General features: G+C 36.2%; 1 protein-coding gene across 4 annotated transcripts in view; it reads right to left on the reverse strand.

The window, feature by feature from the left end:
* Window positions 1-1005: 1005 nt before the first annotated feature.
* The window catches only part of LOC117403562 (BMP-2-inducible protein kinase-like), a 66355-nt gene continuing 43791 nt past the window's right edge, over window positions 1006-23569 (reverse strand). For 2 of the 4 annotated variants that reach the window (XM_058989673.1, XM_058989668.1), the window contains 10 exons: window positions 22018-22150; window positions 21224-21327; window positions 20772-20851; window positions 20171-20331; window positions 19889-20064; window positions 19016-19123; window positions 16443-16600; window positions 16017-16174; window positions 13291-13404; window positions 1006-4217 (listed from right to left, as the gene is read on the reverse strand). In XM_058989673.1, coding sequence (XP_058845656.1) covers window positions 2803-4217; window positions 13291-13404; window positions 16017-16174; window positions 16443-16600; window positions 19016-19123; window positions 19889-20064; window positions 20171-20331; window positions 20772-20851; window positions 21224-21327; window positions 22018-22150 — 2607 coding nt within the window. In that variant the 3' untranslated portion in view covers window positions 1006-2802. Of the gene's footprint in view, window positions 4218-10897; window positions 13405-16016; window positions 16175-16442; window positions 16601-19015; window positions 19124-19888; window positions 20065-20170; window positions 20332-20771; window positions 20852-21223; window positions 21328-22017; window positions 22151-23569 lie in introns of those variants that run through there. The other 2 variants (XR_009307534.1, XM_058989676.1) reach the window with 2 other exon arrangements.

Raw genomic sequence — 23569 nt, forward strand, 5'->3', positions numbered from 1 at the left:
GATTTTAATGTGTATGTTTGTTATACTTATTAAAAACAAAAAACTGGCTCAGCTTTTTTGACATGAACTCTACATTTTTTTTTTTTTGTTGCTTTTCCTTGTTTACAATTGTGTAATTAATCACTGAACTTTTATTTGAATGTATGTGGAACACTGTACTGGAACAACTGTGTGACATTTTTGTAACGCATGTCTTAGAATGTAATAAAGATGTATTTATTTTGAATCATCACATTTTGTATACAGCAGTGTAATTTAAAAGGTTTCTGCAAAATGGCTAAACCCTGTGATAATTTGAGACGGCAATGATTCTGGAAAGTGTAAGGCAATCCAAACAGAAATACAAGTTGGTATCCCAATCCCTTTAACACATACTGTATATATGTAAACAAAATGAGTTTGCTATGTATTTTCACTCAGGTTTTCGCCCTCCAGAACATTCATGCAGTAATGTGTGATGCATTGTTCTGTGTCATCTGTAGTAACAACAGTGACCTAGTTGTTGCAATGTAAATGTGGCAGTGGTTTAAGATGAATCAAAGATTTGTAGAAAAGAAACAAACCCTCTGTATGTAGTTTTTTTTTTGCCTTCCATACTTTATTCACCGGTGAAATATACCGATATAGGTCATATTTGATTAGTATAAAACATTTGGACTATTTTTACAAGATCATCTTTTGCTTACAGTTCAGAATGTAATGCAAGTAAGAAATTGCATTCACTAGTGTTCGAGATAATACACATTAGTATTCTAGTATGAGCTTTATAATGCTGTATTTTGATCTACTGGTTCATCAGATTATCTTGTACAACTCGTCCGGTTTCACAGACCCCAATTAGCACTAAGCTTGTACTAACTCCCATAAGGTAACCTTAGGTACTCAAATATTAGTGCTAACTGGGGTCTGAAAGTTGTACATATTACACAGATCTCGAGAACGCAGGGTCATCACACCAAAACGTAATCTGGTTTGTAGAACAGAATCAGTGGAAAAAAACTCTGATTACGACTCCTGAATCCAATGTTTTTATTGCATTAGACAGCAGAACATCATGATAAATACAACCAAAGAGAATGATTAAACATATTAAAATAGTAACTTAAAAGATGGAAAGTTCTGTCTCTTAAAAGTATTGAATTCAACGTTGTTCTACAGCTATGGCCAAATGTTTTGCATCACCCTACAGAATTAACCCGTTTTGTTTCATAAAGCCGAATGAAACCTGCTGAATAATGTTACGTTAGCATACTGAATATTAAATATTACATACCGCTTTGTAGATTTTTGCAATATCATTTTCTAGTTTATTTTATTACATGGTTAAATAAAACACCTAAATTATGTTATATCTATCTATCTATCTATTTTATATCTCAATCCTAACATTCTAGGTGTTGCAAAACTTTTGGCCAAAGCTGTATTGGTAAAAAAAAAAATGCTTTATTATTTTATAATATTAATAACAACAATACAAATAATAATAATGTACATTTAATGATTAAATACTAAGATTTTCCTTTAATGCAAACCCCAGTTCAGTTAATGAAGGTGCAAAACAATGTTATTAGGTCTACCTTCAAGTATGAAAAACTGATAGAAGTGGACTTGTTTTGCATACTAGCAGTTTAAAAATAATAATAATAAATGGGACTACATCTCATTTAAAACCAACATTTCTTATTCTAAAAGTGTGTACAACTGTTCAATATTTAGATTCCCTTTTTGAACAGTTACCAATAATTTAAATTCTAATTTATTATAAACCTTATTCTGGTTATCTTGATGTGGTTGGTAGTATGTTTATCCTTCGATACAATCACCTAAATAATTTGACACCTTCAAAATTGTTTAGTTCAGGAATACTAAGAGCCACTGAAAAGTGGTTCTACTGGATCACAGCAGAAATCATGAAAATCCATTGGGTATTCAGTACACAAACATTTTCCAATCTGATGGGATATTAATAATAATACTCCGTTCAAATACAAGCGTCTCAAAAAACTCTCATAAAAAGTTATTGGCGACAGAATTTTGTCCCTTTTATCTGATGTTAAGGAAAAAAAAAAGGAAGTGAGCTTTTTTGGTTCTCACTGCAATTGTATGCCTCTTATATTTTAAAAAATGTGTGGACATTAAAAAAATACATATATTTAAAAAAATCTAAGTTTATGAAGTTTAATAAGAATCTCGTTAATGACGTGAAATAGAATTTAAAAGGCATGCCAGAAAAGTTTGTATTAAAAAAAACAAAAAAAAAAAAAACAGCCTTTGTGTATTGGCTCAGAGGTACTGTGCATCAGGGCTGCTTTCTGCCCATAAGGCTTTGCTGTGTGTGGTAAAGATCAAGTTAGAAGCATCTACCCACAAGTAGAGCTTTGCAGCCAATCACTATCACAGTAAGATTTCAGTCAAACAATGCATACATTTCCTTTAAACTAAAGGAAACTAGTTATAAATCTAAAATGCAAGTTCATACATACAGTGCAGCCCTGGTAATCAAACACTCTTTCAAAAAGATGCAGCATAAAGGCTTGTCAGCTGGGGTTATGCTCCACACTTAAAAATGCATATAGAACCTAATTATCTATATTCCACAGGGTTTACTCACAACTCAGTTATGTATTAAAATATGGCATTTTTCAACCACCTTTAATGCTGCTTGTCTCCACCAACGTTATTGGAGTTGGCTGCAAAGAACTACAACACTGCGAAGCTTCAGTCCTATAGGATCCATTCAATAAGGATTAGTAGGCTTTGCAAAATGCAGACATGGACTTGCTGCACTGGAAGACTACACATTCACTGTTTGGAGGGGAAAGGTGCTGCTCCAAAGGGATCTAGCTCCACCTGTGGAGGTTGTTGCATCACACTGTGTACTACCATTTCTGTGAAGGGTACAGCCCCGAAGTCATCCGTTTTAAGACCATCTCCGCCATGAAATGCTCCGTGTAGTGAACTGGTTCTAGGCCTCCCACTGTTTGTGTTGAGATCACTTCTGTTATCACCCAGCCCTTGGTGCTGGGGGTGCCTTACTAGTTCTTGTGGATGGAATGGCTTTGCACCAAATGGATCCAATATTGTCTCTTCTGTAGGCATGGGTGACCCTTTGTCTTTTCCGTCGCTTAGTGTGACACTGATATTCTCCTTAGAGTCCGATGTGCTGTGAAACTCATTGCTGCTCTGTGAATCCCTCCTGCCTACTTTCTTGTGCCTGCGGACTCGCTCTGGGGTGCGGAAGTTCGATTTTGAGGTCTTCCTCCCACTGGTAGGAGTGCCGTGGTGCCGTTTACCATTGCCACTTGCGTTTTCCTGCTTTGTGCGCCTCTGTCTCGAAGACAGTTTTTGAAGACTCCGCTGTTTCATCTTCAGCTGCTGAGCGGTAGAGACTTCATCAAAGGGAACCTGTCCAAAAATGTCCTCCTTGCTACCAAAAACTGGCCCGATTTCAGTGGGCTGAAAAGGGGTACAGCCAAATACATCCACACTGTCCGGCGAAACTGGTGGTGTCTGGGCCATTGAATCCTCTCCTTGTTTGCCAGTTTTAGATAAATTTCTACTGAATGGAGCTTTGCTGAACACATCAAACTCATCCATGCCCTGATCTTGGGTGACCAAATTGAATGGTGCCTGGGCAAAGATGTCTACATTTTCAGTCGCACTTCTTTGCTGGCTAGTTCCGAAGAAAGGTACAGCCCCAAACACATCCACCTCTCTCTGTGAAGATGCAGTTGCCCCCACACCGGGGGAGTTTGGGGGAGTGATGAGGGTAGCTGCAGACTCTCCACTCATCACACACTCTGCTTCGTCTCCAAGCTTCTCTGCCACTGGACCCACAACCTGAAACATTCCCTTCCTCTGCTCGTAGTCAGAGTCGGAGCTGTGCTTCTCCTCTTCCTCCACCTCCTCCTCAGAGTCCATCAGCAGGGGCCGCTGTCCCAGGTTCTCGGGCTCTGTATCGTTGTCTTCATTAAACTCGCCGTGCTCACTGTTCAGTGCTTCCTCATACTCCTGCTCATCTTCCTCACTGCTCTTTGGAGAAGGGGGGTCTGACTCGAAGTCGCTGTCTGTCTCTTCCCCACCTTTATGTGTCTGCTCCCCAGATGGGCAACTTCTTTTTCCTCCTTTATGCTCTTTCGAGTGCTGTGTCTGCCTTTCAGCTTTTACTGAGGTGCTTGAGTCTTTAGTTGAGTGCTCAGGATTCTTCACACTGGAACCTACAAGTAAAATAGGAAACCGTCAAATACTGTTGTTCCACCCAGACAATACAAATATCAGGGAAAATAAATCTTTGTGCATTAATTTGGTATTCAATGGGCACTGAAAACTTGCTTTCAAATATATATATAAAGACAGATAATACAGTATAGGACAAATTTACACCAGCATGCAATGTTGATAAATCTGGTCTTGTCTTAAATTGATTGTTTTCTTCTTTTTGTTTTTCTATTTATTTTTGTTTCATAATGTAAAAAAAAACTACAATATTTAGCTTTACTGGTATCTCTACAGCCATAAACTGTTAACAATTTGGTATATATTATTGGTTTTTAAAATGTCAATGCTTGATAACTTAACAATTTGGTCCTAAAGTACATATGCAAAGGATATGTACTTTAAGGATTAAGTTTTTCAACTTTCAGTTTTCTGTTCTGAAGTTTGGTTTTTATGCACAAAATGTGATTTGTCTTTTTAATTGTAGAAATGCACTTAATACAAGTTACCAAGACTTGATAACTCCCAGAGAGCCCTATTTGAGGACTGAAGCGGAAACATTCCGATCTGCCGTTATGATAATAAAATGTGAATAAACAAATTCCGTTTTTTATCAAATTATGGAGGTTATGAAAACTACAGAATACCACAAACTAGTATTTCTTGTTCTATCTTTTTTTCTTCAAACATAATTTCAGTCCTTGCAAAGAACCACTAAAAAGGCAGTTCTTCATTCTGGTATTAACAACAACAGACAGACAGAGATAGAGATAGAAAAGAAAAAACACAATTCAGAAGGCAGGTTGCTGCTGAGCTTTAGTGGTCCTGAACAGCGACTAGACATGCGATGTGCACAAAACAGTTATGTTCACAAGCTGTCTGTACCTGGTTTTTGCAACAAGGAGATGAAAGATTGTTTTGAAAATGTTTAAAAACTGGCACTCATCAGAAATCAATTACTTGTATGGTATGTTAAGTAATTTAATTACCGGTTTACTTCATCACCAAAATGCACAAAATATAGTACTAAACACTACTTTGTATATATTTTTAAAACCTCAAAACATGAATGTTGATTTATGTATCTGAGACTTCATAATGTAATAATAATAATAATAATAATAATAATAATAATAATAATAATAATATACCCATTTTCCATCATATGTTTCTGTACAATCAAACCTGACTCACATGTCTGAAAGTTTAACATGTTTGATCTGGAACATGTATGTAATAAAAATGTATTTTCTTACATAGTGCATCACTATGTCTAACATATTTATATTAAAGCAGAAATAATATTAAAGCACAGAGTACTGCTTATTAAAAGAAAAAATCATTCTATAATCACAGCTATACAGATGGACATTGTTTTAATGCAGGCAGGTTTATGCCAAACAATAAACTGGAAATGAGAGGTCACATCTTAAGACTAGAAGCATGATTAATGATGTGTTCTGTATGATGTGATGATGCTTCTTAGCTGTTGTAAGTTCTGTAATACCAAATGGATTTTGCATTAGTAAAATCTGGATTATCTGACTGCTCGCTTTGGAGGTCCAACCTTGATGGCATGTTAGAAACTCGCAATATCCAAACAGTTTGTGCAGTATTAAAACAGAAGGCAAAATCACCAAACTCATATGGTTCTCAGGCTACAGTACGTTCTGATCTTGTGCTGTCAAACATAGGCAAGAGAGAAAGGAATGTCAGTTCAACATGACATTTCTAGAACTTTACAACCCCCATTTAAATAACAAATGGTGGTCAATGAGCTGTTTTGTTGTTGGAAGCTGTTTGTTGTAGTTCTCTAATCAGAATGAATTATGTCTTTATAAGATGCTGTCTTGGCCACCTTTTACTGCACACCATTTTATTATGATTTCAGACAATACAATATAAATTCTTCAGCTACATGCTCAATATGAATAACAGCAAACTGGTAAATGATGCTAAGGGCTATGCAGCACTTCCAGGCATGTTTAATTAAATAAGTATCATGGGACTTCAGTCATACATGTATATTATTACCTGTACATTTAACACAACAAATTCCCAAGCAAGCCATTTCAGATATAACTGTTGAGGAACTTTTAACCTCAGAGAACAGAGAAGTCTACCCTGTTCAGCTAAATACCTCTACAAAAAAGAACCATTTTGGTGAATTGTCTTTGTAGCAAAGACAAAGTCTTATATAGCATATCTTTCCAGCTTTTAAATGCAGCATCAATACCGTGCTAAACTCTCTCAATAGTCACATACATACATTTAATACTACTTAAGCAATAAATAAAAAGGACATGCAGAGTGATTATTAATTAGTCATTTACCAGCCGATTTTATCCGAAGTGACTTACAGAGACTTGGGGGGGGGGGGGGGGGGGGGGGGTGAACTATGCATCATCTGTTGCTGCAGAGTCACTTACAATAGGACCTTGGTTTTATGTCTCATCAGAAGGATGGAGAACAAGGAGGTTAAGTGACTTGCTTAGGGTCACACACAGTGAGTCAGTGGCTGGGATTGAACCTGAAACCTCCTGGTAACAAGCCCCTTAGCTACTGGACCACCAACATCTGATACAAGTTTTTTATTCTAACATGGTGCAGAGTTGTCTCCATGTACACTTGGGAGTCCTCTAGGTATACAGTAGCTATTATGGGAGAAATCACTTCACGACTTTCCTCAATGCACACTTGAGCTGCCCATCTTCAGCATAACCAGACACCCTGTATTTATTTTATTTTAGACCATATGTGGACTTCTGCAATCCCATAAAAACACATTTTTAAAAATGCTCCTACTTCAAATCCTCAACATTCAATATACATATTCAAATTGGAATGTTAAATACAACCTTGCATTTCTAAGTCAGAAGGCCATGAAAGTCTGATTTTTTATAAGCGGTCATCTCTACAGCTGTAACTTCGGGGTACATGACCTTCCGCAACTTGACAAAGGATTAAGTAAATACATTTATATATAAAAAAAAAAAATGCACAAATATGAACAAATCTTAAAACGCAGGCGAAGTACAAAATGTGTAGTAACATCTGCTTGTGATGTCCTGAGCAGATTACTACATTAATCATAAAATCACATTCTTTCATAAAACAATCTATTGTTTCTAAAAACATCTATAATCATATAAGACCCCAGCCTTCAAAGACATTTTCCTTTCCGTTGTTCTTTTCTCAAACATCTGATTAAAACTGATGAATGCCTTGTAGCTAGTAATTACATGCCTTCTGCTGATTTATCAGCAGTTACATGGGGGATGCGCCTCTTTCAGCTTTCTTTGAATGACGAACATACTGCCACTGTCACTGCACAGCTATTCACCACATGTCAGCTTGGCAGATTACTGGCCCGTTTCTCCAAAATCTGTGCTGCTTCTATCAAGACAGCCAGGTCAGCAGCTGCTCAGTAGTGCAAGTGATTTCTTTGATCTGTGATTTGTCTTTAAAAAGACAAAAGGAAATTAAAGATTTGTTGGTACTCATTTCCTGTTCAATAAAAAATAAAAATCACATTTTAAAATTACTTTAAGCACCTTTCAATTGTTAATCACCTATTACTTTTTTATTTTTGCATTATGGCAGAGGATTAGAAGCCTTAATTCTCCCGCAGTCTGGCTTGACGAGCGAGAACAAGAGAAAGCAGAGAGTTAAGTTTCCACAGCAGGTGTTCTTTTGCATCAATAGCGACTCAATTTAGGCATCTTATTCAAGCATGTAATTGTTCTGCTGGACTGTAATGTATTTCTGTGGTAGAAGAAGAAAACCGGGTCTGGAATGAGTTAAAGCAAATGCATAAACTCAATGTTTTCATTTTTCCTTTAAAATATGTTGTGGCCAATTGTCCCAGTTATTGTTCCAATCAGTAATATAAATCCACTGTCTTAATACCCTGCTACAAAAAGCTGGGGCACAGCAGCTGCATGCAGAAATAGATTTGATTTTCCTTTAAATACGTTAAACAAAATAATTTAGGAGAATTACATATTACACTGGTATCTAGAATCTCTCGTGTTTGAATGCACAATATCAACTCCAGGTGTTGTAGCTGCTGCTGGACTATTTTAGGGTAAGAGAAAATGTAATGTAACATTTTAAAGATATTTAATCAAAACCATATTTACACACACATTCTGACATAACTGTGGAATATGGGGTTTATTTCTAAAAGGGGGTGTGGTAAAACTATGAGAAAAGAAAGGAGAAACTGGGTTGTACTGTGTATACCGTGTATAGCATATACAGAGTGATGTACTACAAGTGCACTGACAACCACCAAACACCACAGTTGCCATTCGTACCATGTGCTAAGCCCATTGAAGAACTCTGTCAAATGTTGTTTTGTTGTTTATTTTTTTGTGTTGTTTATGAATTACCCTGTAAATGTAAATACTATGTGTTCATAGAGGCATGTAATTACTGTTGGCATATAAACACAGGAAAAGATAATAAACTTCTTTCTCCACTCATACATTTAGATACAGTTCAGATTAAGTTGTTGTTTGGCTCGGAGTTGTTTCAAGTACTGAGGTGTTCTCTTTTGATAGCCGGTTTCTATCTAACTTGAAAAATACTGAATGTTTGGCCGTTGTCTCCCCTTTTCATTTCCAGGGGTTAAAGTCGGGTACAAAATTACACCGTGTAACAATTTTTTTTTTTTTTTTTGTTCCTGGGTAGTAAGTGTTATTTCCTAATTGCTTATGCCTCAAAAGTATAGAAAATGGCTATTATTCTCCACAAACTTTGCTTTTGTGACCAGGGCAGTGATATTTTGAAATTTACCTATTTTCCAGAACATTCCAGATAGATTCAGTGCTGAGTAAACTTGGAGTAACTTCTAGAACTTTCTAGAACTTTCCAGTAATATAAATAGTAGTATAAATACAGGGGCCTTAAGCCCACCAGTTCAGTTTAGTTCCAGCTGCCTAAGTGGATACATATCTGCATTTTTCTGAGATGGCATCAAGAGGCTGCAATGGTGGCATTCCTGATGGGTCTCCAAGGCGGTTTTACCAAGTTTCCCTGCTATCTTTGCCTTTGGGACAGCAGGGACACCAAGGCGCACTACCACAGGCGGGACTGGCCACAGCGGACCGAGTTCTCTGTGGGGAGGAACAACGTCAAGAGGGAGCCACTGGTGGACCCCCGGAAGGTGCTGATGCCACCACTGCACATCAAATTGGGCCTTATGAAACAATTTGTCAGAGCTCTAGATAAGGAGTCGGCAGCCTTCAAGTACCTTCAAGACTTCTTCCCTAAGCTGTCTAAGGCAAAGGTCAAAGCCGGTGTCTTTGTCGGACCACAGATAAAGAAGATCCTGGAGTGCAATGAATTCCCCAAGAAGCTCACTAGTAAGGAGAAAGCGGCTTGGAACAGCTTTGTCGCAGTGGTTCGGGGCTTCCTGGGCAATCACAAGGCCGAAAACTATGTGGAGCTGGTTGAGACTCTGGTGAAGAACTACGGCACAATGGGCTGTAGGATGTCCCTCAAAGTCCATATCCTTGATGCTCATCTTGATAAATTCAAGGAGAACATGGGAGCGTACTCGGAGGAGCAAGGTGAGCTCTTCCACCAGGATATACTGGACTTTGAACGCCGCTACCAAGGACAGTATAACGAGAACATGATGGGAGACTACATTTGGGGGCTGATTCGTGAAAGTGATTTACAGTATAATCGTAAATCTCGAAAAACTACTCACTTCTAAATCTTTTGTAGTCATTTTTGTATTACTTTAGTATAAATACATGTTAATTTGGATTCATATGTTGTTTTTTTCTGACTTTATGTGAACGAAAAGACACAAATTCGCCCATTTTCTCATTGGAAATAGGTAAATTTCAAAATATCACTGTCCTGGTCACAAAAGCAAAGTTTGTGGGGAATAATAGCCATTTTCTATACTTTTGAGGCATAAGCAATTAGGAAATAACACTTACTACCCAGGAACAAAAATTGTGTTACATAGTGTTATCAACCCACATTGAGAGTTTTTTCTTAACATCACGAGAAAACAATACTGTACATCAACAGAACTCAGAAGCACAAAAACAAACTGTAAACATCAATATTACTGATTGTATGTGAAGCTATATATCCTTTCAGCTTTAAAAAAAAAAAAAAAAAAAATTATGAACATCTTGTACTCATGATGCAATGGTGGTCAGATTTGTTTAAAGGGAAATCCCCATGAAACCAAGCAGTATCCATTAGAAATAGTTTTTTTTTTTTTTAATAAAATGAAATAAAACTTTCATGACGATGAACCAATTTTATTTTAAAAAGAAATACAGTCAATTATACATTAAAATACAAATTCATTTACAAACTTTCAGCTAAGTATACAGTTTATACATGTGCATACTTATTTTCAACTGAAGTATATTTGAACCACGTTCATTAGTCTGGCACTCTTTATACCAAGGTCACCTTTGACATTATTCATGTAAGAAACATTCAAAAATAAAACACACATATTCTTTACTACCATTGTGCTGTTGTAAATGTATGTTAGTTTCTGCACAAAAGATGCAAAGAATAGAAAAGCTGTTTGGTACAGCAGAGAAATGGAAGAAAGTGACCCAACACCCATGAAAGGGAAGCTGAAAATGAGACAAAAAAGTTAAACTAAAAATAAAAGTTTAACCACACTACACACAATGTGTCGTAGAAATAGTTCCATTTTATTTGCCTTAAAAGGATACATTTCACAGTAAAATAGGTTCCAGTTTCAATTTTCATTTACTGTGTTTTCCCTATGTGCCCGTTTGTTTGATATCCCCTTCACTGGTTTAAAATGATGAAATGGATTCATCATCTTCACATTATGGATCAGTTTATAAATTGTAGTGCAATTTTGTAATCTGTCCACCAATACACCACCAGCCCAAGATGCTTGCAAAAATGGTTGCGTTACCATGCTTTGTATCATAATTCAGGACAGAACTCGCCATAAGATAAAATTAAATGAAAATTCTGAATACATTTGGACCAGAAAGTTCCAATTTGGTATCAAGTTCCAATATCTAAATGGCCAACTTTTAGAAATGATTTAAAGTAAACTTACCTTTGTAGCTACAGTAATTAAGAATAAATACCAAAGCCTTTATGGAAGTCATGGCTAGTTCAATGAATAGAAATGGTTTAGAAACACAATTCTATTAATGTAATAGTTACTAAATATATTATTCTTTGTAAATGAAAGCTAACTGGACTAAAATCATAATGACATGTAATGCAGTTTCTAATTGAAGGTTGGGGTGATCTGATGTGCCATCATCTAAACCTTTAGTCTAGACTCACTTATTTGGCGGGGGGCGGGTAGGTACTTTATGAAGTAAGGCAACAGTTCCAAGAAAACCCACATGCACCGCACCAAATTGCCATTGTCTAATTTACCTTAAAAGGCGGAATGATTCTGACCTTATTCAGCTTATTACTTTGGCATCAGCAAAACAGTGTGGAGTTTTAGGAACATAGAACTAGAACTACATACAGTACAACTTACAACTAATGACAACTAATGGTAGTTTTGGTGGCATTTGGTTATGCATTCCTTGCATCATAAATACACATTGCTAGTATTGGAATATCTGGGTATTTAAGCTAAATGCCTCAATATCAATATGGAAAAATGGTGTACTATTGCCCATGAAAATATTCTGGATGTCACAATTTGCTGTTAGATTTTGATAAGACTTTCACTATGATACATATTTGGAGACTCATACAACAGAGACCTTTTGGCACTAACGGACAGGTAAACAACATGTCTGTGCCCTTGAATAAAAATAAATTGTGAACACGATAGTCGTGTGCTACAAACACAGTACTATTACCTTGCTTATGTTTTTGCTATTTTCTTAACAGAACAACATGCAAGATAAAATCCACCAAGATGAAATAATAATGTATTAAACCAAAAGACACAAAATGTGGAAAAAACAAATAGCTAAAAGCAGAATTTAGTAAGTTGAACAGGAGTGAAATATTTACAATACTGTACAATGTTTTCTCAGGAGGCAATAGCTTAGCTTTACGCCTGTTCTAAGCCCTTTTGTCAAGACGTTGTCCATTTTATTTTGACACACATTTCCATTTTCTACCACAGCTGATACAGCAACATTCTTTGTCTGCATTTAAAAGCTTTCAATTAAAGTGCCATTTTTTGTCCAGCAGAGGGCATCTGATGTCTTGCTTAACATTGTATTCGGAACTAACCCCACTTTGACAACGTAAAGCAAAAATAAAGTTTTTCAATATTTAGTTTAAATTCCTTCTTGCTAATGAAAAAAAAGAAAAAGCAAAAAAAGTCTCAGCTACCTTTTGAAGATAGCAGCCTTTCATGGCAAATGTATTTTGAATTGAATAATTTGAAAACAGTATATATAAACAGTACAGTGCTACTTCAAAGGAAGCTCATAGCTAATTGTTTTAGGAAGTCTGTACAGCTTGTAATTCCCCCTCTGTGTGTTTCAGGTAAAACCAGGATACTATAAAGACTGGGGAAAGGCCTCAGTGACCAACTGCTTCTCTAATGACCAACATGCTTTGCAACTTGAATTGCAGAGTCACAAAGCCTCACTTAACCCCAGGAAGCACAAGCTATGCAGGCAAAGCTAAGAGCTTCCTTTAAAACACAGGTATAGCAGCCTTTTTTAAATACTAATATATGTTTACTGTGATGTGTGTGTCTTTCAAAACTCAAAATATGGAACCTATATAGCAAATAGAAATTCACATTAGGAAAGGGTTGGCATGGTTTCACAGCTCTGAATTCTTTAGAAATATAATGCAAGGGTTATTATACAACACTTTTTATTTTTATTTTTTTTAAGACCATGAAGATATCATCTTAAGATGGTTTACTATAGGAACCTGAAAGAAATCACCATCTAACCAGACCAGAGTACTCTAACTCATTCTGCACCAGCAACAGGTGTCATGGTTTGAATTTCAAAAGTCTACTAAAGAGTCCTAGGATACTAGAGCAATATAGGTCATACAGTTTGTACTCCATGGAACAAAGCTTTTCTTCAATGTTTCCTTAAAACTTGCCTGGATTGGAAACAAAGGGTACAGAGCCAAAGAGGTCCTCCAGGAGAGGCTTCTGTGAAGACTGGCGAGTCTCTACACTGGCATCTAGACATGCTGCCCTTTCGTCAGGTTTCTCTGTTAGGAAATGGAAAGTTGGGTTATATTAACCAGGTGACCTCATCATTGGCTACTGTAATACAGGACAGGAACTTAAACTAAGCATGGCATCATGACATCCAAAATAATTCAATCTACTTATATACTATTGTACCAAAAACTGTCAGGTTCCAATACAGATCAAAACATACAGATTGACTGTTACAGAGCCCTTTATAGCAGCTATATCAATGAGCTTTTACAGACACTCAACAGAAAATATTTGAACTGAGCACCATCCTTTTAAAGGCCCGCTTCCCTCCACGTAGACACTGTACAGCTGGATTTGGATTTCTACCTCTTTCAGCATCAAGTAACTTTACAGAAAGATAACCCTAAACCACATTATGTTTTGCATACAGTTATACTTCCTACAGTTCAACGGCAGTCTGTAGTGTTGAGTGTTTTTTCCTAGACCTCTGGGCCCCACTACCATTCAAACAGTCCGGTAATGCCCTCTGTGGTGGATCTTAGTGGTTATACATCAAAATCTAGATCACTAGCACATGATGTAGCTCACACACACACATATCATCAGCAACACTACAGTAACTTACACTAAGCAGAAGCTAACTATGCAGAAGCTAACTTAAAATGCAAAATTATAACCATGAAAATTGAAATGTAAATAAAAAAAACACTACAAAAAGCAGGAAATGTGCCAACAAAATAAATAAAAATTAGTTAAACTGAATACTGTGGCTTGGTCAAATAAATCACAGCAAACAAATCCACCTAATAGCAAGCTTTCTAACTGAACAATGTCGGTAATATGTTTAATATTATTATTATTATTACTACTACTACAGTAGAGAGTCAATTCTCCAATCTTTGCTCAACCATACTGTCTAATCAACCAAACGCACCTGTACTCACGTGATGAATTGTGTGGTATTACGTACACAGCTTCTGCTGCTAAAACGGTTACAAGATTTAGCTGCCAAAAAAAGGACCAGCAGTCTGAGGCAAATGAAAGTTGCAGAATTATTTAGACCACCAAAACCTTAGATGGAGCATTGTGTGCTATAAATTGTTGCAGTTAAGCAAATTAAAACACAGTAACCTTGTTCTTGATTTTTCTTCTATTTCCTCAGTAAGGTCTATGTTGTTGAGCAGCTAAGAACTTAATTTCAATTGCATGTTATTACAATGCCTTAACAGCAAGTATCACAGTATAGAAACATTGTACTGAATTTTAATGATTCCTAAAAAGTTCTATAATTTGTCAGAGTTGGACTGAATTGTATTCTTTAATGATTTTCAGAGTTTGGTATATGGTACGTTTAATTACAGTATTTCATTACCTCAGCTGTAGGTGTTAAAGTTTTACTGAATTGCACTAATTTAATGATTTGTAAAGCTTTGTAATTTTGTATGCTTAATGAGATAGAATAGCTTACTAGTTATATATCATCAGAAGGTACTTGTGTATCTTAACTTTATTCTATACATTATTAAAGGTACAATAATTGTTATTAATACTTGTTTGATTATTCATACAAAATCGGTTATGTAAACTAGTATCGGTCCCAATTAGTTTGGATAACTGACTCTCTACTGTGTTTACAACAACTATTTTAGATAAGTTTTAGTTTCAGGTAGTGAGAAATATATGAAGCAACACAAACCCAAATAAATAGTTTATGTCTACAGTAACAGCAGTCAAAACTGTGGATTATTTCAATGATCTGACACAGCTGCTAATGATGTGGAGAGACTAAGGACAGAGGAAAGGGCACAAGAGAGGTGAAGGTATGGAATGGAATGGAGATAGACTAAGGACAGAGGGAAGGGCACAAGAGAGAGATGAAGGTATGGAATGGAGATAGACTAAGGACAGAGGGAAGGACACAAGAGAGTGGTGACGGTATGGAATGGATTACCAAGTCATGTTGTTGTTGCTGAATCACTTGGATCCTTTAAGATACAGCTTGACCTATCAGCTACTAGGTACCAGGTGAGCATAGACGGGCAGAATGGCCTCCTCTTGTTTGTAAATTTTCGTATCTTCTTGCGTTAACCCCGTACATAATAGTTATTAACAAACTAAATGCTTCTATAAAATCAGGAGCAGTTTTAAAATCATGTCCTGATTAATCTACAGGGATGTCCCCATTAAAATGTACTGTGTATTAGGCCTATATAGTTTCATTTATAAAGGACTATTGTTTAGTCATACAGTAAGACAAGTATTTTTCAAACCGTACCGAAACCACATAAACAGACAACCGGGACTTCACAGTACAGTGACTTGCACTGAAACAGTAAACTACTGTAGGGTCACAGATCTGGTTACCTTGATTGAGACAACAAAATCATCACTTAAAAGTTAATACTGTACTTAGTATAGAAGATATGAGATCGATTTTCATCACTTAGTGAATAGTGACCCACTTTCGATTTTATAAAACAAAAGTAAATGAAAAATACACTGATAGCCCCCCAACCCGCCCCCTCAGTTTAAATATTGAAAGTTTATGGATAAACTGAAATTGAGTCCAGAACATATTCAGATCCATACAGAGGGAGTGTTTAAATTAAATGAACAATAAAATAGAAATAATATTAATAATAATAATAAAAACACTTGCTTGCTCGGAGGAGGTCAAACTCCCTGTCCAGCAGCTCATCTTCACTCAGCTTGGAGAAATTGTCTTCTCTGAAGGGGTTCCAGCCTGACATGTCTGGTGGGTTACTGATATTTTGAAATGGGACACCCACTACACCTTCAGGGTCCAGCATGGTAGCTCTGAGGAAAAACAGTTAGAGGTCTTCAGATATATTTTTATAATCAGAGCAAGCAAGGTGATAAAATCCTTATGAAGTTACACTCGAGCACTACTATACGGATAGTTATTTTGTTCTAACTGGATATAGGACCCGGTAGTAATAATGGTGAGCATCATTGTTATACTGTTGATCTGGGAGCATTCCCTTTTCAAATTGTGACCATATTATTAATTTACCCAGGATTCACCAATTAGTGATCTCTCACAATACAAAAAGTGTTAGATTACCTTGCGTTATTGACTGATGGAACAACTATTGTCCCAACAGGAGTTGGCATTGCTGGAGCAAATGTGCCTAAAGGTGTGTGGAACTCCTGTGGAGAGGTGAGAGGCTGTGCTTGCTGCTGTTGCTGCTGATGTGCAAATGCTTGTTGGTACTGCTGCAACTGTGAAAAGATACAAAAGTGTAAGGTTTGTTTGAATACACAGTAAACCAAAACAGTTTAGCAAGGAGCTACAGAGGTAATATAAAAGAAAATTGTTGTTACATATACAAGACCAATACAATATAATACTTTTGGCAAAATCGGTTATTTCGGTTATTGAAAATAAACATCACTCACACATCAATTTACAGTTTCTATAATACATTGAATGTATGTTTCACTAATACATATACAAACGTTAGCTTACTGTGTTGAAGTGAGGATGTCCACATTAAGATTCCGGCAATGTAGATGCATTTTGAATCAGAGAATTGTGAGAAGTAACCAGGGACACGCAACCAGCGGCCCGTTTATCGTCTGACTGCGGTGTATTAATTTCATTTCATTTATGAATATATCGTAAAAATATTTTTTTAAACTTTGTTGACTTTGTTTTGCTAATTTTTTGCAGAAAAAGCAGACCACCGTACTGCAGAGGGTAATTGCTTCTCATCAGCTTGTATCCAACTAATTTCATGATTCTTCCTCTCCTTTCTCAAATGCACAAACCCGCTGCATTGAAAGAATCCATTCCCAACATAGGAGGCTTGTTGCTAGGGAGGTGATGTCACTGCCCTGTACCTTTTGCTACACTGCTGCCTGCTACAACTGAACAACTCATCGGCTAAAATAAAAACTGCTTCAGCTTTGTGTTATTGTGCAATGCGTGTGTATATGGTAACAGTGCGATATTAATGCTTTGTTTTTAATTGTTTTGTATATTTTTGTTTCTGATATGTATCGTGCAGTACGAAATAAAACGAACAGTAATTCTAAGGGAAATTGTATATGCCTATGTATATTGCAGCTAAGGGTTAAACTCGGATTATTCTTTAGTAATGTGCGGTCCGCTATAGACATGAGGTTAAACTAGTTTTCTGGATATGCGGCCCATGATAAAAGTTTGATTGTGCACCTTTGGAAGTAACAGATTTTATTTTATGCCCATTACTGTCTGCGTATCTATCACACTACAGTTCATGTTTTGTTTTCTGCCCACCGCATCGTATGACTATAGCATACTGTAGTAATTAATTTCACCATACAAGAAGTTTTTTTTTTTTTTTCTGAGGATTAAACATTCATTATGGTACTCTGATTAAGGTTTGATATTTATGTAGCTGCTACAATAATAATAATAATAATAATAATAATAATAATAATAATAATAATAATAAAATGGCAGTCGCTGTACACAAGACAGACTATAATATGCATTACTAGAAGCATAACTGTACAGCAGTTTTACATTGACAATAACATTATTGGTTCATCACTGAATAAAACCATGACGTCGTGTTGCTGGTTTGTTTGGGTCCGTGGTCGTTAAGCCCGTTGTTAAGCAAGTGATGCATTGACGCAAATGATGCATATTACGTAGTGCACATAATTGAGGATTGGTCGGTTGCAATGTCTTTGCACACTGCCCGCCTTCCGAAAGCTGTTTTCTTTATTTAGAAAGAGAGTAGAGAGCGATTGACATTATTGAAAACATGTTGCCAAAACCCATGTTTAAATCGGTTAAAACAAATATAAACAAACAATCTTATTAAAAGGTCTTCAGGGTGTTTTTTCAGTTATTATCGGTTAAAACCAAAAACTTTAAGCCCTATTTATATGTTAAGACTTTTCAGCCCCATTTCATTCTCAAAGGCATTTGGATGGAACAGATTGCATCTGGTATTAAACAGAGGGTAGCACTTTGGTGGAAAATTATATAAAAACTGAAATGCTTTATTGATAAATTTATTGATCTAGAAATTTTATTCTTCACAAAACCTAGTATTTGTACCGCTACTTAGACTTACTTAGTCCTAAATTGCATTGTACAGCTGTTCTTCACAAATGTACTCTTCAGATGAAGTGTTCTTAACCTCTCATAACAATTTTTTGTTTTGTGGTTATTGGTGATGTTCTTTTAAAGCCGTCAGTGTACATTAAAAAGATTAAAAAGTGCTTTATTTTAGTGTATAATTAGGGCTCACAAAATGAGGTAACTATATACAGTAACTATTGTACAACATGCCAAGACAAATTATGATGGAATAAACAGGAGCAACTGAAGTTAAAGGATTTACGGCACTTGTGCTCCCTTATTTACTTACACATTAAAACATACAAGATTAACTTAACATTTAAAAGATCGATGGTGTAAGTATGATCACATTAAAAGAAAATCATCTCTTTTGGTGCCTTACTTAGCCATATGCATATCCAATTAAATAAGTAGATGAGACTGAAACATATGACCACAGTCCTGATTCATTACAAGAAACATGTGTGCAGTTTGCTGTCATTTGTCATCATATGTGACTGTCTCAGAACAGTATTGGTCTTTACGCTAAATTACATTTTATATTCCATGCGATTGCTTACCATAGCTGCATACTGAGCCTGTTGTTGATACGTGGGCTGCATCATCATCTGTTGCTGAAGCATATGTTGCTGCTGGAGTTGTAAGGACTGTTGAACTGCTTGTTGATACTATGAGACATGTGGAAAAAAATAAGTTAGCTATACATGTAAAATCACATTAATGTATCCCTCCTAAATGGAGTACAATTCAGATAACAGGACTATTATTTATAAATTAATACATGATGGGTAGGGCGTCTCTTATTGTGCAAGACATCTCTTATACAATAAGAGACATTAACATTATAAAATCACACAAATGAAGACTAAACTCAGGAATAGCTTTAGCACGAAACAGATTTATATATTAAAAAAAAAAAAAAAAAAAAAAACATTTATCCCCCAGGGTGTAAATTGGCGCTGTCCCTTAATGCGTAAAGGTCTACAAGTCCTGTATTTTCTTTGCTGAAACTAGTGCCACATTAATACGAATGTAAAGAAAGAGTGACGTTGATAGGATGATCTATTTTACATTCGCTACCAGCTATGTGTGTTTTTCTTGTTTTTATGTTTTAACATTGAATTAGGTGTGGTGTTCTATGCACGTGATGACATCTGTACACAGGATAAGGTGAACTGAAATTTTGGTAAATACTTCATAATAACTAGACTTGGTACCCAGAAAGAAGTTATTTCAAAATGTTTTGCTTAGTCCTTTTCTCCTGCCATACTGGGTACTTGTAATCATTTGAATGCCTTATTATGATTAACTTGCCATCCATCTGGGGGGGGGTGTCTGTACTGCAACACAACTCATGTCAAACTAGGTTGTACTTTTTGAATCGATTCTTACGGTTTCACACTGGATATCTCGCATCTGACTGTGCTTTTCACCTGTTGCAAGTAAGCCTGGTGGATTTGCTGTTGGCGCTGCTGCTGTTGCTGCTGATGTAACTGTTGCAGTTGCTGAAGGCGGAGGTCTCCTTGCTGAAGCTGTTGCAGCACTCTGGGTGGCTGGATAGCCCCTTGAGCTTGTGGTGTTGACTGGCCATTTCCAGGTCCGGTCACAACTGTAAGCCAACGTGAAGAGTTCAAATCACCATTATCTAAAATTCATTCATTTGATGCATCTGTGTTCACAGCAGAAAACAAACTGTTTAGTAAATATAAACCTACCTTTCAGTCCGTTGCTTATATTTCCAGAAGGAACAGTCATTTTCACAGGAGTTACAGAGTTCTGGATCGGTAGTACATTTGAGTTTGCAGAGTTGGAAGCAGCCTTTGGTCTTTGTCTCGGTGCGATTGAAGTTTCTGTTGGTCCTGTGGATTCAGTTATTCTGAAAGGAGAAATACATCATTTTCAAAGCTAACCTTGTACCTTTAAAATGTGTTTGTCACATGATGCAGCAACTTGTACACTCTGCTAGTATCATTAGTAATAATATGAAGATGGATCCAGCAGAGTTCAAAGATAGGAACAACTGGGATTCTAAAAAGGCACCTATTTTGCCAGTTGGGGAAAAAAATGTAAGAATTGACAACTGCAGCAGAAGGTGAAGGGACATGACAAAATAAATAAAGTGATAGCTTTTTTTGTTCTAGACAGTTTGATTTTTGACTAATAAAGAATTAAATAAGCTGTTTATAAGTGAAACAAAATGTACAGAACAAGTTATTCATTGCAGGCTTTGCTTCACAGGAAAAGCCATGATCATCCTTATATTTTTAAATGAAAAACAATTCATACAAGCGCTTCATCAATGTGAAACAAAATTACCTAGCTTTCGTCATGCTCTTCTTAGCAGCTGCTTCACTGCTGGTCATGGGCTCTGGAAGTGTTGTGGGGATAGGAGAGTTCTGTAAGGAAAAAACAAACAAGTGACAAAATGACTCTGGTTCTGCATTTGACCATATAAAGGTTTAACTACAGAAGTATCTAAACTAATTTATCAAATAACCTCAAATAGATGTGGGTTGCACAGCTTTTGTGGGGAACTTGCTTTAGGGTCACAAGTTAAACCAGCAAATGAGAAAACCTTTAAAGAAATCTGCAGTTTCTCAGCTTTTGGGTCTAACCACATGGTGACAATTATCCCTTTACAATTATCTCGTTGATACATTTATACAAGCTCCCCTTACAGGGCAAGACAGGCTTCTGCTCAACACTTCTAATACATAAACAGTTACTGGTATATCGTAAAAGGTTGTAAAATAATTAAAATATCTTACAGAAATGTTTGGCATTGGGCAGTCTTTACCAGCCATCTTAAAAGCAAAATAGGAGACTTGGTAGATATCAGGCCTGTTATCTACATCTGGCTCAAGCATATAACCTGAGGGAAAAGGAGAAATGAAACATTTACATTAAATACACAATAGTGATAACACATAGTAAAGCAGTGGTATTCCAGTCCTGGTCTTTATTCCAACAAGGTCCTAAATTAGTTAATTGGTCCTAAATTAGTTCATTGCCTCTCAGCAGCTCTCAATTAACTATATTAGAACCTGCTGGAGTAAAAACCAGGACTGGATTACATCTCGAGGGCTAGAGTTGAGTACCACTGTAGTAAAGTGTGATCTTTTCATGTCATGAGATTTCTAAATTAATGTTAAACATGTAATATAGGAGGCCTCATAAATAAAACCTGCATTACATATATAGTAATTTATAAATAAATTAAAAAAAATAACTGTTTGTTTATGGAGGCACTTCTCAACACTGCAAGGAGTTTTATACAACCAATGTAATTCCTATGTTTCCCCACATTGGGGCACTGATGTTCAATTCAAGCTTTTAAAACTTTATGTATTTCAACAGGAAGTGCAACCTACCCTGCTAAATGTACCTTTTCTTATTTTAAAGCATCTCACAAATTGTTAATAAAACATTTACAGAAATATATAGTAATTGAGATTTAATTTTTTTTTTACAAATTATTGTTTAAATTTTTTTTAAATACTGCTTTTCCTTCATCCCTATAAAGTCAAACAGACAGAAAAATGTCATACTCTGCTGTACTTACGCATTAGGCAGTGCAATTTAGGGGAGAATTTGGAATTGTCAGGGACAATAAAGGTTCCATCACAGATTGCAACTTGACTCTCTCCAAAAGGAAGGGAGAAGAAACAAAGCTTGAACAACAGGCACCCAAGGGCCTGTAAAACAAAAGTGCTGATGTTTAAAAGATGAAAAATGAAAAGCATCAATCGAAAAGCTTCTGCAAGATCAGTGGTGGGGAGATCATTGCAGAGTAAAATCTAGACTACCTGACCAAATCTGAATTAAAAGGGAAGTTTCAAAATGTAACATAAACTGTAGTAGTCAAGAACACTTCTACCTGTTAGTAAAAGTACAACATGTTTGTAGTGTTCTGTATGCAAGAGGCAGGTTCTTCACTATTGAGCACTTTTACAATGCTCAATCTAATGCAGTTGGCTTGGAATCATCATATCCATGAATGCATAAGGATTTCAGTGCAGACAAAGCTTTAACTATGTTACCAACACGTCTAGAAGAAAGGTGAAAAGGAAAACTTGAAATTATACAAGATAATGCCAATGTTGCTAATACCTGGGAATATATTATTTAAAAAGGCAGGCTAGGCAGCAGATAAAGTTCCCCTTTTAAGAAAAAGAACACTGAACATCAAATTTCTGAGGGATGCAGTCCCTTTGTTTTTAATATCTGACACCTAGAATAAAAATAGTCAACAGCTAAACCAAAAGCAAGTATTTTTGTCATTTTAACCATATTAAATAGTTTTAACCATTGCAACAATTACATTTTCCATGGTGTTTACCGACACAAAGACGACAACAGTAAAAGTACTTTGCAACACTACACTTTGGTCGGCACACAGGACTCAAAATCATTTTAAATGTGATTGAACTAGGGTTGTTTTCTTCATTCTGTCACCTCAGTTCCAATTTTTACTGGCAGTCAATACATTATAAAACAGCAAGAAAACTCTACTTTAGAGCCGTTGGCTATAATAATCTCCACAAGGAAATGCGCTCAGGGAATCTGTGCTTTTTCACAGATGAGTGAGGCAGGAAATGGGCCTATTTCTTGGTGTATCATAGCTTTCTTCCTGAGAGACAGACATAGAAAACTGTTTGTTTTGTTTCTGGTTAACAAACACATTTACAGCATAAAGGCTGTTGTCCTAGTACAATCTGGTGCATATTTGTATGCTCAGAAGCCTAGATAATTAACCATAAAATATATTTGGTCCATTCTTTAAATCAGAGGGACAACTGGCAAATTTCAACTGGTGCTGGGATCCTTTTTGAAGACTGTTACACACATATTGTACAGATCTCAGTCGGAAATCACAACTTAGCACACTACCCTTTTGTAAGATTGTTTTTCAATATAACTTCCTTCTCGTTTTCAAGCCCTGCAGACCAAAATATATACATCATCAGTCAACTCCTAGACAGCACGTACAACTTTCTAATGCTAATATTTGAGGTTCTCTGAAAAAAGAATTCCACCAAGATAAAAAGGATGACAGTCAATGTACTGTAAATGCTTTTTGATTGTTTTATAAACACTTCACTTAAATGGCTTAA

The sequence above is a fragment of the Acipenser ruthenus genome, chromosome 2 (assembly GCF_902713425.1).
Source record: "Acipenser ruthenus chromosome 2, fAciRut3.2 maternal haplotype, whole genome shotgun sequence".
Taxonomy (NCBI): Eukaryota; Metazoa; Chordata; class Actinopteri; order Acipenseriformes; family Acipenseridae; genus Acipenser; species Acipenser ruthenus.